Source organism: Silurus meridionalis, chromosome 6 (genome assembly GCF_014805685.1).
Source record: "Silurus meridionalis isolate SWU-2019-XX chromosome 6, ASM1480568v1, whole genome shotgun sequence".
Lineage (NCBI taxonomy): Eukaryota > Metazoa > Chordata > Actinopteri > Siluriformes > Siluridae > Silurus > Silurus meridionalis.
This window is the reverse complement of record NC_060889.1, coordinates 21,215,704-21,234,644: the sequence shown is the minus strand read 5'-3', so window position 1 is coordinate 21,234,644 and position 18,941 is coordinate 21,215,704. Positions and strand designations below refer to the sequence as shown.

Below are 18,941 nucleotides of genomic sequence, written 5' to 3'. Positions count from 1 at the left end.
CATGTGCTGGTTTAAGCAGGGGAACCTTCCGTGCCATGCATGATTTCAAACCATGACGTCTTAGTGTATTACCATCAGTAACCTTGGAAACGGTGGTCCCAGCTCTTTTCAGGTCATTGACCAGCTCCTCCCCTGTAGTTCTGGGCTGATTTCTCACCTTCCTTAGGATCATTGAGACCCCACGAGGTGAGATCTTGCATGAAGCCCCAGTCCGAGGGAGATTGACAGTCATGTTTCTTCCGTTTTCTAATGATTGCTCCAACAGTGGACCTTTTTTCATCAAGCTGCTTGGCAATTTCTCCATAGCCCTTTCCAGCCTTGTGAAGGTGTACAATTTTGTCTCTAGTGTCTTTGGACAGCTCTTTGGTCTTGGCCATGTTAGTAGTTGGATTCTTACTGATTGTATGGGGTGGACAGGTGTCTTTATGCAGCTAACGACCTCAAACAGGTGCAACTAATTTAGGATAATAAATGTAGTGGAGGTGGACATTTTAAAGGCAGACTAAGAGGTCTTTGAGGGTCAGAATTCTAGCTGATAGACAGGTGTTCAAATACTTATTTGCAGCTGTATCATACAAATAAATAGTTTAAAAGTCATATATTGTGATTTCTGGATTTTTTTTTAGATTATGTCTCTCACAGTGGATGACAATTTCACGATGACAATTTCAGACCCCTCCATGATTTCTAAGTGGGAGAACTTGCAAAATAGCAGGGTGTTCAAATACATATTTTCCTCACTGTATATATATATATATATATATATATATATATATATATATATATATATATATATATATATATATATATATATATATATATATGGCTGTCAAAATTAAAATGATTGTAAACGGCACTAAATTGTATCAATTCAGCGCGCATTTCTGTTTTTACTATTTTTATAAAAAACATAAATACATAATCTAAAAATCTAAATATAAAAGAGGCGAAATTAAAACCTTCGTCAAAAATACATTTATCCACGACGTCCTTTTTTTACTTAGATATGAAATAAATAAATAAACTCCAGATAAAAAAGATTTTTATTCAGTAAACTTTTGTTTTATTTCTGCTCCAAGTCTGAAATCAAACACCAAATCCGCCATGTTTTACACAATTTACCCTCTAGGTGGCGTTTTGTGGGTTTTTCCCTCATAATGGCGATCGTACAGATAAAAACAACACCATTCAAATCTGTAAAATGTCTATGATTATGTCTGTCCGTGTGGAAACATAGCAAAGGCTCTTATTAATGTCTACACATCTCTGCACTGTTATAGCCTTTATATTTAATCACTGTAAATATGCTACATATTTATCTGCACTATTGCTACTTTTTGCACTTCTGGTAGATGCCAAACTGCATTTTGTTGCTGTGTACCTGTACAATGCAATGACAATAAAGATCTATCTATCTATCTATCTATCTATCTATCTATCTATCTATCTATCTATCTATCTATCTATCTATCTATCTATCTATCTATCTATCTATCTATCTATCTAATATGATGTGAGGTCCAGTTAACAGCTAAAACAGGTAGAAGTAATAACTACTTTTTATTAAGTACATGTCACTTGAGTAAAAAAGTTGAATCAGTACTTTAACTCTTACCTGAGTATTTTAAAACATGAGTATCTGTACTTCTGCTTAAGTAAAGGATGTGGGTACTTTTGCCACCTCTGCTCCCCAACAATGACTACACTACACAGCCAGGAATCCCTTACTCCTTCGTTAACTATGGACAATCAACTATCCTAATGTGGCTCGTTCTTGTTGATTTCTTCTCTACAACACTTGAATGATTCGACGAGTTCAGTCCACACAGGCTGCCCAGGTGCTTGTTCAGTCTCGTTATTCCGGGACTGGACTATTACAACTTTCTGCTGGCAGGTCTTCCTCTGAACACTAGTCATCCTCTGCAAATTATCCAAAATGCAGCTGCATGACTTGTGTTCAATCTGCTTAAGTTCTCCCACCCCACCCCACTGCTGCGCTCCCTTCACTGGCGTCCAGTAACTGCACACATCAGATTCAAAACACTGATGCTTGCCTACAAGGCCAAAAATGAACCAGCACTATCTTACCTCAGAGACCTCATCACATCTCGCACTGCACCACGCTGTCTGAGATCCTCCAGCACTGCTCAACTGGTACCACCTTCTCTCAGAATGAGAGGTAAGTACACTTCAAGGCTCTTCTCTGTTCTGGCACCGAGGTGGTGGAATGAACTTCCCCTAGATGTCTGAACAGCGGAGTCTCTGCTATCCTCAAGCGACGGTTGAAGAACTTCCTCTTCCTGAAACACTTAAATGAGCACTTTCCAAGTTTTCATTGTAAAAATCAAGAGTTGTAGTCTGATTTATCTTAAGTTTGTAATCTAGTGTACCAGTGTAGATTTATTCATCGCTAGAGACACTTTTGTACATCACGTCTCTAATTGGCGCAAATAAAAATGCAAATGTAATGTAAATATAAATCATCCAGGGTGGGAATTTCCTGCAAAGCTGCCCAGTCATAAAGCAAAACACTGACACAAATGATAATGAGAGTTTATTAAATAAATAGCAGCATCACAAAAAAGGGGGTCATGTGTTAAATGGTAGATCGAAACAGGAGAAGTGATTTGAACAACCATTCACCGTTTTTTTGTTATAAAATGGCAGTTTTGAATGAAGGGCCTTTAATATATAGCGAGTACTAAAATTCTACACACTCACAAAACAACAAAGCATTTACAGCATTTTACACAACAACAGACATCTATAGCTCCTCTGAACACATGGTTTGGATTTTGGACAGATTTTGATTTTGCTGAATGAGATGTGGCTTTTTTTTCATAACCCTACAGTAGGTTTCTTTCCATGCATTCGGTGTAGTTCTCCTGTGTGTTTGTGCTTCATCAAAACACCACGAGAAAACAGACATTTACATTCAAGAGAGAATTCTCCAACTGTTGTGGCACTGATTGAAGACGTAACCTCTGAGAGTGAGAGTAATATTTTGCATGACGTTTTGCATCATTTTCTAAGTAAATCTAAACCACAATCCTTTAACATTATGATTTAAAGCATAGCTCTGGAGCCATACCTTACACAGCCAACACACTGCATGCTTTGATTAGAAATGATCATTACGATTTGAACTGCATTCCGTTCTACAGATTTGTCAAGGATGCACAATTACAGGTGGGTTTGTGAGTTTGAGACGATCCGAGGACTTCTTTCGGCCTTTTTTGTTTCGTCAAATCTGATAGGTCATATGAAACAAAACATACCCGATCCTGCTGCTGCTGCTGCAAAAACTATGCAGAGATGTCCTAGGCTGTTCTCTATCATTGAGTGAATAGTATATTGAAACAATGAAATGCAATGGAAACATAATTTATTTAAAGCGGTTATGTTCTTGGGGTAAATCATTTAATTAGGATTTTTTTTTTGAGGGGATAGACTGTTAGTCAGCCTCAATTTCTTGCATCTCGGAGGGCATCTGCAATTCTGTGAGAGAACCACATGAGGGAGCTGGAGCTCTCTCTTTGGAAGCCTCATTGCTTATTCACGCTGTTGAGTATTGTTTTATTGAAAAACTAGATCAAGCCATGCAACACTTTATGGCATTCAGATAACTGAACCTGTTCAAAAACATCATCATCATCATAAAGATTTTTTTTAAACTTTAGATTAATTCCCACACAGTGCAGAGTGTCCTAGATTGTCCTAATGCATGTGAACCAGGTTAGTCTCTGATTCTGTAAATTACACCCCCTGTGCCCCACCAGCATACATTCGACAGCATGGTAACATCCAGCTTTGGCGGCTTCAGTTAGGGGGTTGAGTGAAATGGAATACAGAGAGAGACACAGAGATCCTGGTGGCCATGCTACAGCAGACAGCTCAGCCATAATGAATCAAACGCTGCTGGTGTGTTCTGCCAGAGTATGGCAGCTGTTGACAGATAGCGCTGACACTCCAGTTTGCATCTCTATCCCAAGATGAGTGTCAATGTCGGGCAGCTCCAGCTTCTGAAGCGCATTGCCGTCCCCATTGCGGCAGTTACTGTTCCGGTCGACGTCTACGCAAATGAGAAGCGGCGTGACGGCGGCTTGCGATGGGCACGGTACATGGATGACCACAGGCTTGAGCCGGACTCCGCTGTACTGGCAGCGCATGTAACTGGAGAAGGCACGCCTGTAGGTCTTATTGAAGAGAGTGTATACCAGAGGGTTCACACCCGACGAGATGTAGCCCACCCACACAAACACATTGAGCAGGTCAGAGAGCAGCGGCTTGTTGCACGCGCTGCGACACAGCACAAACAGCACGTTGGTGATGAAGAACGGGCACCACATGAGCAGGAAGAGGAAGAACACGACGCCCAGGACCTTGGAGGCACGCCGCTCGTTTTTGATGGCCTGCATCATGCCACGGCGGCCGTGTGATACAGCCGGAGAGCTGAGTTGAGACGGTGCCTCTGAGCCGGCCACCATAGAGATGTTGTCTGATGTCGACGGGCTGAGCGAGTTCCCGATTCGCAGGCAGTTCAGGCTGCTACGACGGGAGGGGACAGGGGGCGGCGCCAGCTGAGACGAGGACGGGGCTGCCGACTGCAAGGGCTGCTGGGAAGAGGCTTTAGACTCAAAGAGGAAGACAGAGGCTTGACGCTGAAGAGCCTGGACAGTTAAGCAGTATGTGACCACCATGATGACAAGAGGGATGAAGAAGGCCACGAAGGAGCCGACCAGTACAAAACGCTCCTCATTCAGCATACAGCTTCCATTTTCAAACACTTTATCTGTGTTGCGGAGGCCAATTACAGGAATAGGCATGGAGATACCTGAGAGAGGGAAAGAAAGAAAGGATTAAGTGGGAATAATAAAAGGTGTAATATAATTTAGGTATTACTAATTTTTTATTCCTTCAGGTATTTTTGTTTTATTTTTTAGGTGAAAACACATCAAGTGGTTTTAATGTAATTGTTATAGGTGCAAGATAAAGATGCAGTGCGTCTATGCATTTAACAGCACTGGACTAAATATTTAGGAGTCACCAGTGATGGAGAGTAATGAAGTAAATGTACAGTAAATTGGTATTTATAGCTTTTTCACATATCTGAACTTTTTTTTGCAAAATCAGTAGTTCCTTTTTATTTATGAGTGTTTAAAAACATAACTGGTCAAGCACACAGCAAACCACCAATCAATGTAGAGCACGTGCTCTGTTTTCAACTTGTTTTGATCGCTTGGTTGTATCTACTTATCACCAAACAATTCAGCATCAGTTCAACAGTAAGCAGAACATAAATGATTGAAGAAAGTCCTGACTCTAACTTGAAAAAACACCCGTTGTGGCCTTATTTGCACTGAATAGTCGAAAAGAAGGTTCTGGGATCATGATCATTTGAATAGATATCAATCAGTGTTTGACTCATTAATGTCATTCTATTAATAGATTGGTGGGCAAAGAGTTACATTGGAGTCTTTTTACATAATGTGAGTTGATTAAGTAAAGGAACATTATAGACATAATAAATCATAGTACTTTGGATACTTAAATACATTCAAAGGCAAATATTTTTGTACTTTTACTCATGAAAGTTTAAATTTAACTGGAGTAATATTTTATCTAGTGTATCTTAACTTTAATTGAAGTGCATGGTTTGTGTACTTCGTCCACCACTAAAAGTCAGTGAATATTACTATGCTGCTGAAATAGCTAGCCAATGGAATTTGGTAAATCAGTAAAAGCATATGTCTTTGAAGGCAGAAAATGGACTTACTCGTTCCTGAAACTTTTGCCTTTGGGAAACAAAGGACGGGTTTTATTCGCCACAGAAATTTTGTTTCTGAGCCTTAGCAAGTCCTTAAAGAGGGTCAGCTTTCAGAGATACCCAACACCATTAATATTCCTATTTTGAGTAACATACTTTTTTTATAGGTACTGGTCTCTGCTTCTTCAACTATATAAACCAATGAGCTACCAAGTTATCAATGATAGTATTCTTAAACAGCACGTTGGTGATGAAGAACGGGCACCACATGAGCAGGAAGAGGAAGAACACGACGCCCAGGACCTTGGAGGCACGCCGCTCGTTTTGATGGCCTGCATCATGCCACGGCGGCCGTGTGATACAGCCGGAGAGCTGAGTTGAGACGGTGCCTCTGAGCCGGCCACCATAGAGATGTTGTCTGATGTCGACGGGCTGAGCGAGTTCCCGATTCGCAGGCAGTTCAGGCTGCTACGACGGGAGGGGACAGGGGGCGGCGCCAGCTGAGACGAGGACGGGGCTGCCGACTGCAAGGGCTGCTGGGAAGAGGCTTTAGACTCAAAGAGGAAGACAGAGGCTTGACGCTGAAGAGCCTGGACAGTTAAGCAGTATGTGACCACCATGATGACAAGAGGGATGAAGAAGGCCACGAAGGAGCCGACCAGTACAAAACGCTCCTCATTCAGCATACAGCTTCCATTTTCAAACACTTTATCTGTGTTGCGGAGGCCAATTACAGGAATAGGCATGGAGATACCTGAGAGAGGGAAAGAAAGAAAGGATTAAGTGGGAATAATAAAAGGTGTAATATAATTTAGGTATTACTAATTTTTTATTCCTTCAGGTATTTTTGTTTTATTTTTTAGGTGAAAACACATCAAGTGGTTTTAATGTAATTGTTATAGGTGCAAGATAAAGATGCAGTGCGTCTATGCATTTAACAGCACTGGACTAAATATTTAGGAGTCACCAGTGATGGAGAGTAATGAAGTAAATGTACAGTAAATTGGTATTTATAGCTTTTTCACATATCTGAACTTTTTTTTGCAAAATCAGTAGTTCCTTTTTATTTATGAGTGTTTAAAAACATAACTGGTCAAGCACACAGCAAACCACCAATCAATGTAGAGCACGTGCTCTGTTTTCAACTTGTTTTGATCGCCGCTTGGTTGTATCTACTTATCACCAAACAGTTCAGCATCAGTTCAACAGTAAGCAGAACATAAATGATTGAAGAAAGTCCTGACTCTAACTTGAAAAAACACCCGTTGTGGCCTTATTTGCACTGAATAGTCGAAAAGAAGGTTCTGGGATCATGATCATTTGAATAGATATCAATCAGTGTTTGACTCATTAATGTCATTCTATTAATAGATTGGTGGGCAAAGAGTTACATTGGAGTCTTTTTACATAATGTGAGTTGATTAAGTAAAGGAACATTATAGACATAATAAATCATAGTACTTTGGATACTTAAATACATTCAAAGGCAAATATTTTTGTACTTTTACTCATGAAAGTTTAAATTTAACTGGAGTAATATTTTATCTAGTGTATCTTAACTTTAATTGAAGTGCATGGTTTGTGTACTTCGTCCACCACTAAAAGTCAGTGAATATTACTATGCTGCTGAAATAGCTAGCCAATGGAATTTGGTAAATCAGTAAAAGCATATGTCTTTGAAGGCAGAAAATGGACTTACTCGTTCCTGAAACTTTTGCCTTTGGGAAACAAAGGACGGGTTTTATTCGCCACAGAAATTTTGTTTCTGAGCCTTAGCAAGTCCTTAAAGAGGGTCAGCTTTCAGAGATACCCAACACCATTAATATTCCTATTTTGAGTAACATACTTTTTTTATAGGTACTGGTCTCTGCTTCTTCAACTATATAAACCAATGAGCTACCAAGTTATCAATGATAGTATTCTTAAGCTACAAAAAGACATAGTTAGATTCGTAGTATGTAGAAAATATCTGAGTAGTTTGATGATCCACACTCAAGTGTCCTCAGTGTATGTACAGATAACACCGCTTAAAAACCATATGCAAAACAGCAACAATCCAATCCGTTAATTAGCGTTAACATCCCTCTGTTAAACCAGGATCACAGAGGAAAAGCCATACTTTAAAAATAGCTCTTTTATAATGCAGACCTCAATTTCAAAGGATTGGGTAAGTGTTTTTTTTTTCATTTAGAGCTGATGAATCAGAGCCACAGCAGATATTGCAGGTATAATTTTCTTTATGAATCAGGATAAGTAATTGAATAAACTATAGACTGCAGTTTAGATAACAGCTGGCAATGTGCTTAACAAAAAAATGTAATAATAAATTAAAAATGAAAAAACCCTGCAAGATTATAATGCCACTGAACAGAACTTAGCAATGAGTAGGTGGTTAGAAGGCATTTTCCTGATGAATACTGGCTGGACTACAAAACACAAGCACTATTAGTAACCCGCGATGCCCCTAATGAAGATACTTGGACCAGATAAAAGATTTTTCTTCAACAATTCTGAAAAGTAACAGCTAGAATAAAAATAGAACGTGCCAGTATGTAATATATAGCCAAATTCTAGCACTTAAATAACTTGTGGTAAAACTTGGGGTCCTGAATTTTTTTCCCATAACGTTTACACGAAAAATAATATAAAACCATCCCATGACCAACAGCACTTCTTTGGTTGGAGATGCCTTTTTAATGAGAGAGTCCTTAGTGCAACTATGAGCCGGACTGGTTTAAATGAAATAACTGCTCTTTACAATCATGGTTAGCAGAAAAGCATGTCTGGATGCACAACATTTTCAATTATTGTGTTGAATAAGCTGCAACAGCAAGTCTACAGTTAGGGGGGAGAAATGCAAAACATAAAATTGCTTGTCAATTTTTATTAACACAGTTTATTACTAATAACTTTTGTGATCATCAAAATTTCAACAGTTTATATTTTTAAAACAATTTGAAATAAAAATGCCGACTTGGTTAAATAATATATAAAAGAATATTTGATATTTCATAAAAAAAAATTAAATAGAATAAATTAAATTAATGCAATACACCTTTTATTATATTGATTACATTGAGTAATCAAATAAATTGGCACAAATTAAATTGATAAAATAAAAAGAAATAAATGAAAAAAATGAAACTAGTTTACATTTGTTGGATCCCATTTGGTTAATACAGATGTGTATATATGTGTGTGTGTGTGTGTGTGTGTGTGTGTGTGTGTGTGTGTGTGTGTGTGTGTGTGTGTGTTTTACATTTGATATTACATTTTTTTTCTTAACTGTTCTACTTATTTCAGCATACTTTAACAAATTTCTTCATTCCTTCCATCATTCATGACTTTACTCCTTTGATATGTGGAATTGTCAGGATCTTCTCCTTTTAAGAGAAATTCTTGAAGCTGGAAAAAAACGCTAAAGAATTCCTAGCGCTAGCGCTAGTCACTTCCTGGTTAGCGGCTAGCGCTTGCCCTATGGATTCTTTAGCGTTTCATGTATGCAAAACAAATCCTATTTCTGGTATGGAGAGAGTAGCCACAGTGACACTGTGCTAACTCTAGTTTATTTTCTTTTTTTTTACCTCAGGCACTGTTGTGTATGTTTCAAGCTTAATAATAATAATAACAACAACAAGAACAACAACAACAATAATAATAATAATAACAATAACAATAATAATAAATATAACTGCAAGCACCGATTAGCAGGGCTCAAGCAAACGAGGTACTGAAGGTCATAAGGAAAAAGACATTAGGAACATGCCCACCGAGTTTCACTGTAATACGCTGTAATGACAGAGACAACACCTGAGACGTGTGCTTTACAAGGAGGTTTACTGCATACTTTTAGTCAGCAACACTACATGCTCGAGGCAATACAACACTACATACGCCTCTGGTAACGTTGTCTAACAGTTGCTCACATGTAATTAGCAGATGGTGGCCATGTTTCTTAAGAAACGCAAATATCTGCTTGCCAAGTATCAAGTGAATCGGATGAGCGGTTGTGTAGTTCTAGACGTTTTTTCTTTTCTTTGTTTTGCGCCGTTATTTGACCAACTATTGAGCTCATGGACACGTCCACCAAGTTGGGTAAAGATATCTCATTCCGTTATGAGTTATTGACATTTTTGTCAAAGTGAGACGGCTACATTTTGTCCACCCTTTAATAGTGAGTGGAATTTTTTATATTTCTTTTTAATGATTATTGATAAACACTGTCCAGCGAGCATTGCGGAACTTGGTTCCGATCAGATGAAAAACCTAGGAGTATTTTGTAAAAGTAGGTATTTAACATAATTATAAATAATGAATGAAGGATTTGATTGAGAGCAATGATCCTTTAAGCAAAATTGCTCAGCATAAGATCAATAAAATGATATAAAAATTAAGTGTATGTTTCTTATACACTTAAATATCACCCCCTAGTGGCCGATGTCGTTTAAAATTCTTACAGACTTTTAGGGCCATGGGTCGAACATGCCTACCGAGTTTCGCTTTGATCGGCATTCGTTAACGTTTTCTAACAGGTGCCCAAATGTCATTGGTAAATGGTGACCATGTTTTTTGAGATACGCAAATGTCCTTATAAAACCTTATGGCAGATTGGACAGAGACATTACATGCCAAGCTACACGTCAATTGGACGAATGTTTGTGTAGTTATAGACAATTTTATTTTTTTCCTTGTTTAGCACCACCAAGTGGCAAAGCTATGCAATTTTTTTTTTAACAATGATTAAGCACATAGACACATATACCAAGCTTCGTGAAGATATCCCATTCCGTTTATGAGTAATAGCCATTTTACAAAGTCATATTTCTAATGTTTTGGCGAGCTTTTGCAGGGTGAGTTGAACTTTTTAGATAATTATTAGCAATCCCTGTCTACTGAACATTGCTACACGGGTTTCGTTCTGATGGCGCAAAAAAACTAAAAATAGTTCGCAAAAGTATGTTTTTAACATAATAAGCATCTGAAAGATTTGAGTCTATGATACACTTTGTACAAGCTACAGCCAAAAATGTGTGCAATTAAGTCCCATTCTTTAGCCCTTTGGCCAACTGGGTTGAAACTTTCTACCATCTGGCCAAGTTTCAACTCTCTAGGCTTTATGATGAAGTCTGCACGATCAGTTTTAGGGCATAAAAAGGATTGCATCCTGTACACTTGTGCACCCAACTGAACGCCCTCTAACAAAAAACTTCGGTACGAATACGTGTACCGTTACACCCCTAAAAAATACATTTCATTCATAAAGCGCCTTTTTAACCTCAAGGTGGTTTTGAAAATTCATGAACAAACAACAAACTTTCATGAGCTGACCAGTGACTCTCTGCCCGAGTTTGAAAATCGGTAGATTGAGTAGCTCTGAGGCTACAGTGGGCTCAAGCTCACCAAATCTGCTGAAGCTAAAGATAGGAAACATCACAAGGAAAGCTACTGCGATAGAGTCAGCAACGCCTTCAAGTCTCAACTGCCTAACTCTGGATAAACCAAATGTTTTCTCTGTAAAGTGACCTCTAATAGGTGCCCTATAAATGAAATATGTAAAAATTAGTAATATAATTGGAATATGATCACACAATAATATATAAATTAATATCAATTCAAAAGCATTTTAATGATTTTTTTTATCAATTTCATGAATGTAAATGTAGGTCCAATTAGAGCAAATGCTATGTGTGTGCATGATGTGGTGAAAGTGTGTGTTTTTAATAGAGTGAATGCAGATGGCTTGCAAACTATTTGCCAGCACATTTTTAAGTCATCGTGTGGTTTTGCCAGAGTACAATAAACTCTTACAGACACTAGTGGGCAATGTACACCTGTGAGAGCACAATATGAGTGGAGTCAATTCTAATGCTGGGTAACTTCACATGGGGTCTCCTGACCTTGTAACAAATCTTAGTTGACTGGGCGTTTTCAAACAAGGGTTGATCAAACCAATGTTCAATATATTTGATAAGGAGTGAGACAGATGAATCAATTGAACTCTCACAGCAAACAATTACTTATAAGGGCCACGTATTAAAAGTATGATTTTCCCAAAACATGTTTGTCTATTAGCTCAAGTTACACAATTCCTGACATCACTCTGGCATCTCATGGCCACAACTTAATAATTTATGGTCCTATGAAAAGTGTGTGTCTTTGAAATATTAACTCATAACCTTAATCTATTTAATCACAAAGTCATATCAGAGGTGCCCTGACATCCAAAAATATACAGAATAATACATTGCCATAACATAGCATTCATAAGAAAAGAACACAATGACATGCAGCTATACAGAATGTCCCACTCTCTGTATACACAGTTTCTCCTTCATCATTGCAGACTGTGATATTTACATTCAGTTAGGACCTAAATTCATTCCCTCAAGTCTAGAAGATGTTAAGTCTTGTAAGGAACATATAGTGTACACTCTTGGGCAGAAAATCTTGGGTTCTTAGGCAAATCTCAAAATAGCAAAATATGACAAAATAAGCTTTTGTTCTTGTCAGGAAATGTGTGCACAAATATAACACTTATAGTGTAGATAAAGCAACAGTTTTATCTTTTATATAATATTTAAAATTAGATTTAATTTCTTGTGTGTAAACTTGTGGGCAGTTTTTTCATAGGAAAAAGAGTCAGCGCTGTTCCTTTCAGTATTGATTGATATTGAGTTTCAGAAAGTCATGATCACTATCATGATTTTGTCTTTCTGTACATGGTTCTGTTACTTCCCAGCTTCCGATATTTCCCTAAACAGTTCATTTTAGCAAAAGGAAATAAATCAATTGTAACACAAAAGGTCTCAGGAGTGAATTTTTAAATTCCTGCTCATTTTTTAATCAATGATTCGTAGTTTAGACCATTAGCTTTTATGTTTCCATTTGGACTTTTTTGTCAAAGGGTTTTTGCATAGCTTTGCGTGTGTGTGTGTGTGTGTGTGTGTGTGTGTGTGTCAGTATATCAGTATATTTGAAAGTGTCATCCTTCATTTCTGTTGTTCAGCGGGTGTGAGTCACAAAAATGAATACGTTAACACCCTGCATTACTATTCTCACAGGTTCACAGGCTGCAATAGAAAAAAATGCTTCTTGATAAGGCTTGTCATTATTCTGCATCTGTTAGTGAGAGTAGCAGATCGGCTTGTTCATATTTTTTTTAATCACTAAATATGTGCCATTATGTTGCCATTACAATTAGCTAAATATATATTTGAATTGCACAGTGCAAATATTTATGATTTGATATACACTCACCATCCACTTTATCAGGAACACTCGTACAACTGCATGTTCATGCAATCAGCCAAGTCAAGAGCTTAAGGAAATGTTCACATCAAACAGCAAACACATGCGTAACATTGTTTTAATGCCAGACAGGCTGATTTGAGTATTCCATAAACTGCTGATCTCTTTCTCAACACCTGTCCTTTTTCTACATTTCAACTGTGCCTGTGTCTACTGTATCCTCATAGTTCTGTTTTCACCTGACAGGATTAAAACCCAAATGCTGTTGTAGTTCATCTGTCTCGAACTCTTATGTGTTGATGCTGTTGGGAAAAAAAAAATGACTCGGTAAGTGGAACTTTCTTAAATATTGTCAAAAAATGATCTAGCATTTCCTCTCCCGAGACAATAAAACAAATATTAGAATATTAATCCCATTTGGACTCATTTTAAACGTGAAATACCCTGGTTCTATTGGCTGATAATTTTAGTGAGTAAAAACATTTTGACTATAACTAAATGTATCTAGTACAGTGCCACAGGGTTACATTTGGATACATTTGGTTGCACTGTACAGTACATTGTAATGCAATACATGTAAGGTACTGTAAACGCAACAAAAATTGTGAATTACTTGTCATAAATGTTTTATTTACTACTTTAAATAAATAATACAATAGTTTTTCAAACATTTTTATGTAATTTATTAGTACAAACTCTGTTTTGAAATGTTACTCTGAATTTTCGAGCCACTCGCGGCTTCTCACGAATTATCAGATTTGTCAGGAAATGACTCTTAGTCCGGTTCCAAAAAAAAGTCACGAACTATCGAGGTCGCGAGTGTCAAGGTCACGAGTATCGAGGTTTCACTGTATTTATTATTTTAAGAGATAACATAAAACCCATTTCTAGCCATAATTACTCCATTCAAGCTTGTAGTTCTTGCTTATTCTACTATTCTGCAGATCATTTTGCTTCAGAAATCAGAAACTATTCTATAAAATATAGAAACTGATAGAACTAAATTATTTCAAGGTTTGGAACGAGTACAAATAGCTTATAATAGATTTAATGAACTTCTATTGGAAATTCTAAATAAATTTGGCTATGTTCATTTTAAAATCATTTTTTTTAATTTTTTTTTTTTTAGAAAATACACCAGAAAACGAAGCAGATGGACTGACGTGAAGGACCATGTTGGTTTCCATTTCTATCAGCTGAGAACAAGCAGAGATGATTTCTTTTTGCGGTGTATTTAGTTACCGTAGGCTTTTTATCATCTTGAACTTGTCTAGCTATTCTCTTGTGAAATTTCTCAACAGCATATTTCTGCCTGGAGAACTCCATCTGGGTAGTTTTTTTCTTGCACCACTGTGTAAATGGTGAGATTTTGCATTGTGTATAAACTTTCCAGCAAATCAGCAGTTTCTAAAATCCCCAACCTGCCCATCTGCTGCATTGACCCTGATGCAATAAAAAGATCCACCACAGAGTTTCTGATGTTTTCCACTACAAACACCATTGCAACCCATAAACATTTAACCATTACCAAAGGGTTTCCATGACATAGTGTGCTTGATTAAATCGTTATCATCAAACTAAAGAAGTCAGTGTAGAAACCTTTGTAGATCTCGATGCTCAATGATGTCCTAATGGTCCCTACTGGTGTCCAGTAAATACCGACATCTTGCCAAAGGTGTCCCTTTGGTCATTAATTAAATCCGTTAGACATAACATGCCACCAACACAAGGCAACAGATTACTAGCAGAGACCCAAAGGGACCATTACAGTTTCCAATAAAACCAATCTGATGCCTTTTAGAACCATACAAATCATTACAACTTATCTGAGGATCTTTATTGTTTTTGTACACCAGGTAAGGTATAACGTACTCAGCTTTCTGTGCTCAATTGGGTTCATTCTAAAGTGCAGCATCTATTTATTCCCTGATCTTAAATCGTGCACTAAACATGATACATGGTGTCATTGGTGCTGTGTGCCACTCAAAGTCTAATTTTAGAAATCCAGCTGCCTTGAACACACAATATTCAGCTCCACACAACAAATTTCACATCTATAAACACCTAGGAATCAATCTCATAATCCGAAAGAACACACACATAAATCAGCACTACATACAAACAGTGTATTGAAATGGGCTTAACGCTTAATCTGCATAGCTAGCAACTGAAGCCAGAAGCACATTAAAGGAGTCATTTGTGGATTTATTCTGCTAAGCTGCTTCATTTAAAACAAGACAATTAGCCTTCACCTACTACTACTTTGTGTCCTTCATGTAGGCTAATCATGCTTTGGGCTGTGCTTGAGGATAAAAATAGTGCCCAATGTCCCTAGTGTAAATAGATTTCTTCCTATCTAAAATAACAAATCTTGTCCTGCTAATACAATAATGACAACTTTATCTCCTTATTCTGCCACACTGAGCAGTTTGCTCTTGGGAAAATACCGTAGGACAGATTTGTGGCGCTACTGCTTTCACGGTCAGTGTGTTTCCTCAATGAATAGATGCACTAAGGAGGTGTTAAGGTAATGATGTTTTTCCTATATTTATTTATTTGTTTGCATATTTATCTATTTATTTCTTTTTACAAGCAGTGAGGCCTCTGACTGGGATATCTGTATTACCTCTGTTTGCATCAGAATTCCCAGAACTCAAGTCATTTTATTTTTCCCTGCAGTCTTTGTGCATGTGTTTTTCTTTTTTTTCTGTTTACCTCAAATGTCACTTTGCCTTGTGGATTATCCTAAGCTTTCATAAGAAGAAAGAAAAAAAATACAGCTTAACCTCTCATACATATCTGCAGTTTAGTAAACACAGACGCCAGACCGAAGTACATGTAAGCTCTGACCTATAGAGATGGTCCAGACAGCGGCGATTTTCAGCATGGCTTTGGTACGCGAGTTGAATCGGCTGTGCTGGATTGGGTTGCAGATAGCCACGTAGCGGTCCAGAGAGATGGCGCACAGGTGCATGATCGAGGCCGTGGAGAAAAGTACGTCTAGGTAGATCCATATAGGGCAGAGAGAGTCAGGAAACGGCCATGCGTAATCTAGAGCAAAGAGAATGCACATGACGAGTTGGGATGAAAAAAAAAAGAAGAGGGTTTTAGATGTACTTTTTCTAATTAGCCTAATGTTTTTCATTAAAACATTCGGATCTAATGGTTTCCATGAGTTCACTAAGTGCATCTACCATTAATGCCGTATACCAGTGCTTCTTTTTCTTGAGTCTTTGCAGACATCCTGCAGTGCAGGTTCATTACACATGTAAATACTACCACAAACACATCATCAGCCATCAGGCTCATGTTGTACACTTTGTAATCCAATGAGAAAAGATCAGTTACCATCAGGACTTCAACATAAAAAACCCTATAGAGTGCACTATAGAATCATTTAATGTAATTTCTTTCTTTCTGCACAGTTAACTATAAATTAGAAAAAGAGTGTAAGAGAAGAAAAAAAGGAACGAAAAGAAGTTATTTGTGTCTTTATTCCGCACAAAAAAAAGCTACATTTGCACCCTATTCATAAAAAAGCACAATAAAATATGCATGCGGTAAAAAGGAACAGGAACATGAAAAATCATGATTATGACATGATATCTAGCAGAATAATTCTGGAAAATATTCACAATTAAAATATTCATTCTAGTAGGCTCCTGGAGGGAAAAGTCACAAAATGGCAAACTATGAAGCTTTTAAAACAAATCTGGGCTAGAAAATGAGCAGAAATTAATCAAATACACTCCTGAAACCTCCTGTGCCACATTTACATATTGAATTTGGCTGTTTGGGGAAGAGCCAAAAACAGGGAAATATACTTATTTAGTCTTCTTGAACACAAACATAAAAACATGAAATCATGGTGTATTTTTTTTTCTTTAAGAAACTATTGAAAAGTCTGGGTTCTAAAAAAATGTTATTTTCCCATCAAATTGTTAAATCTCTCAAGCAATGAATGGAACAAAATCAACTTTTTTCTGTGAAAAGCTGTCCACGAGTTTATACAAGTTTAAGGCTTGAAATCAAACAGCTTTCCTAAACATACTTTACTTTATCTCTGTTAAATTCTTGATAAAACAATGACAACTCGATCAAATTCTTGATTTTCTGACCAATGATTTGTTGTTAAGACCATTACAGATACAAGTGTTTTGTAATAGCTGTAATGTAGATTAGACTATTGCAACAAAATAATTGTCATGCGTACAAATAAAAAAGCCAAGCATATTGAAAGAGAAATCAAAGATGACACTTGATTAAAGTTTACCATATGATGTGTCCTTGCACACATGATTTCAATGAAGCTTCCTTCATTCCCACCAAGGTCTAGGCTATTGATGCACACACAGCCCGCACTGAACTTAGCACTCGAGATAGACAATGAGACACATTATGTCCACCAGCTCCAATTTTTCTTCCCTCTGATCAAGATTTCACTCACGATTTTTCCACGGTCTCCCCCTGCTCTGTGTCATTACAGCACTACTCCAGCCTTCTAATACACGAATGAATTATAAGATTAAAGCAAGAGAGAGAGAAAGAGAGAGGGAGTAAGGTGGACTGAGGAGAAATAGAGGAGAGGAGAGAAAGGTGAGAAACAGAGGATATAATGATGTCTCTTTTGTAAGAATTTCCATTTAATCATGTAATTTCTACACAGAGAGAATGTTCGACAAAACTCAGGCTAAAACCGAGAATAAAAGTAGTGCACTGACAAACAACATGTAAAGTATAAGAGTGACAGAATCTATGACAGATTTTTTAATATTTAAGAGCTTATTGTCATATGTACAGAAAACAGTCTGTTACACCCTACAATGATATTCTTACTCTGTGAAATCTCCAGCCACATGTGAAATAAATTATAACGATATAAGGGTATTACTATAGTGTAAATGCAAGAAACAGAAAATATGTGCATGCAACATTGACTGCACCAAAATAAAAAAAATGCTCCTTTTTTATGAAATGCTACAACAATTACTACTGCCATGAAGGGTGGTACTTGGTCCACAACAATTCTAGGTTGTGTCAATTCTTCCACGGGACCCAAACCTTATCCAGAGCATCACATAGCCTTGCTGTCTTCCCCTATTGCATCCTTTGCACGATCCTTTCTTCCCATACTGAATCCTTAGTTGCTCTCGGCAGTGGACAGGGGGGTCAGCATGGGCTCTCTGACTGCAAGACCCAAACACAGCAAACTGTAATTCACTGCGTGTTTTCTAACATCTTTCTATCAAAGCAAGATTTAACATTTTCAGTAAAATAACTGAAGTTTATCTGTGGGACCATACCAGATGAGCTAGCTTTTGCTCCCTATGCAAAATCACTGATCTTTGTGCACCCATATCTCTGTCACCAGTTCACTGGCTATCTTTCCTTTGACTAATTTTAATAGGTACTGACCGAAGTATTCAAGGAACACCTGAAAAGGCCTGTCTTTTTGGAGGTGCTCTGACCCAGTTGTCTAGCAATTACATTTCAGCTTTTGTCAAAGTTGCACAGATCCTCATGTTTGCCCATTTTTCTGGCTTCTAACACAACTTTAAGAACAGACTGTTGCGCACTTGCTGAGAACTCACTTGCATAATATGCCCCCCCACCCATGACAGGTGTCATTGTAAAGAGATAGTCAGTATAATTCAGTTCACCTGTGAATGGGTTTAATGTTAATGTTGTCTGTATCAGTCGTAATGGTCTCATTGAAAACAGAGAGATTCTTCTCTCATGCACCATTTTCCAGGGACATGCAACATGCAAAGCAGTGACACAATGCAATAGAGATAAATCAGACTCGGCTTGGTTAGATTGAGATGGAAAGCATTACTGTGATAATGGCAGTGATATGGCATGAAATTTAAAACATTGAAAACTGATCTGTTGGAGCAGGGTGTACAGATGATAAGAGCCGAACAGA

The 18,941-nt window shown here is 37.5% G+C and overlaps 1 protein-coding gene across 1 annotated transcript in view; it reads right to left on the bottom strand.

Annotated features, from left to right (window-relative positions):
- Positions 1-2,541: 2,541 nt before the first annotated feature.
- htr2cl1 (5-hydroxytryptamine (serotonin) receptor 2C, G protein-coupled-like 1) overlaps positions 2,542-18,941 on the bottom strand; it is a 131,438-nt gene continuing 115,038 nt past the window's right edge. Inside the window, exons 4-6 of the mRNA XM_046852715.1 lie at positions 15,866-16,066; positions 6,253-6,521; positions 2,542-4,634 (exon numbers count right to left, since the gene is read on the bottom strand). Of these exons, the coding sequence (XP_046708671.1) occupies positions 3,909-4,634; positions 6,253-6,521; positions 15,866-16,066 (1,196 nt within the window). The 3' untranslated portion in view covers positions 2,542-3,908. The remainder of the gene's footprint in view (positions 4,635-6,252; positions 6,522-15,865; positions 16,067-18,941) is intronic.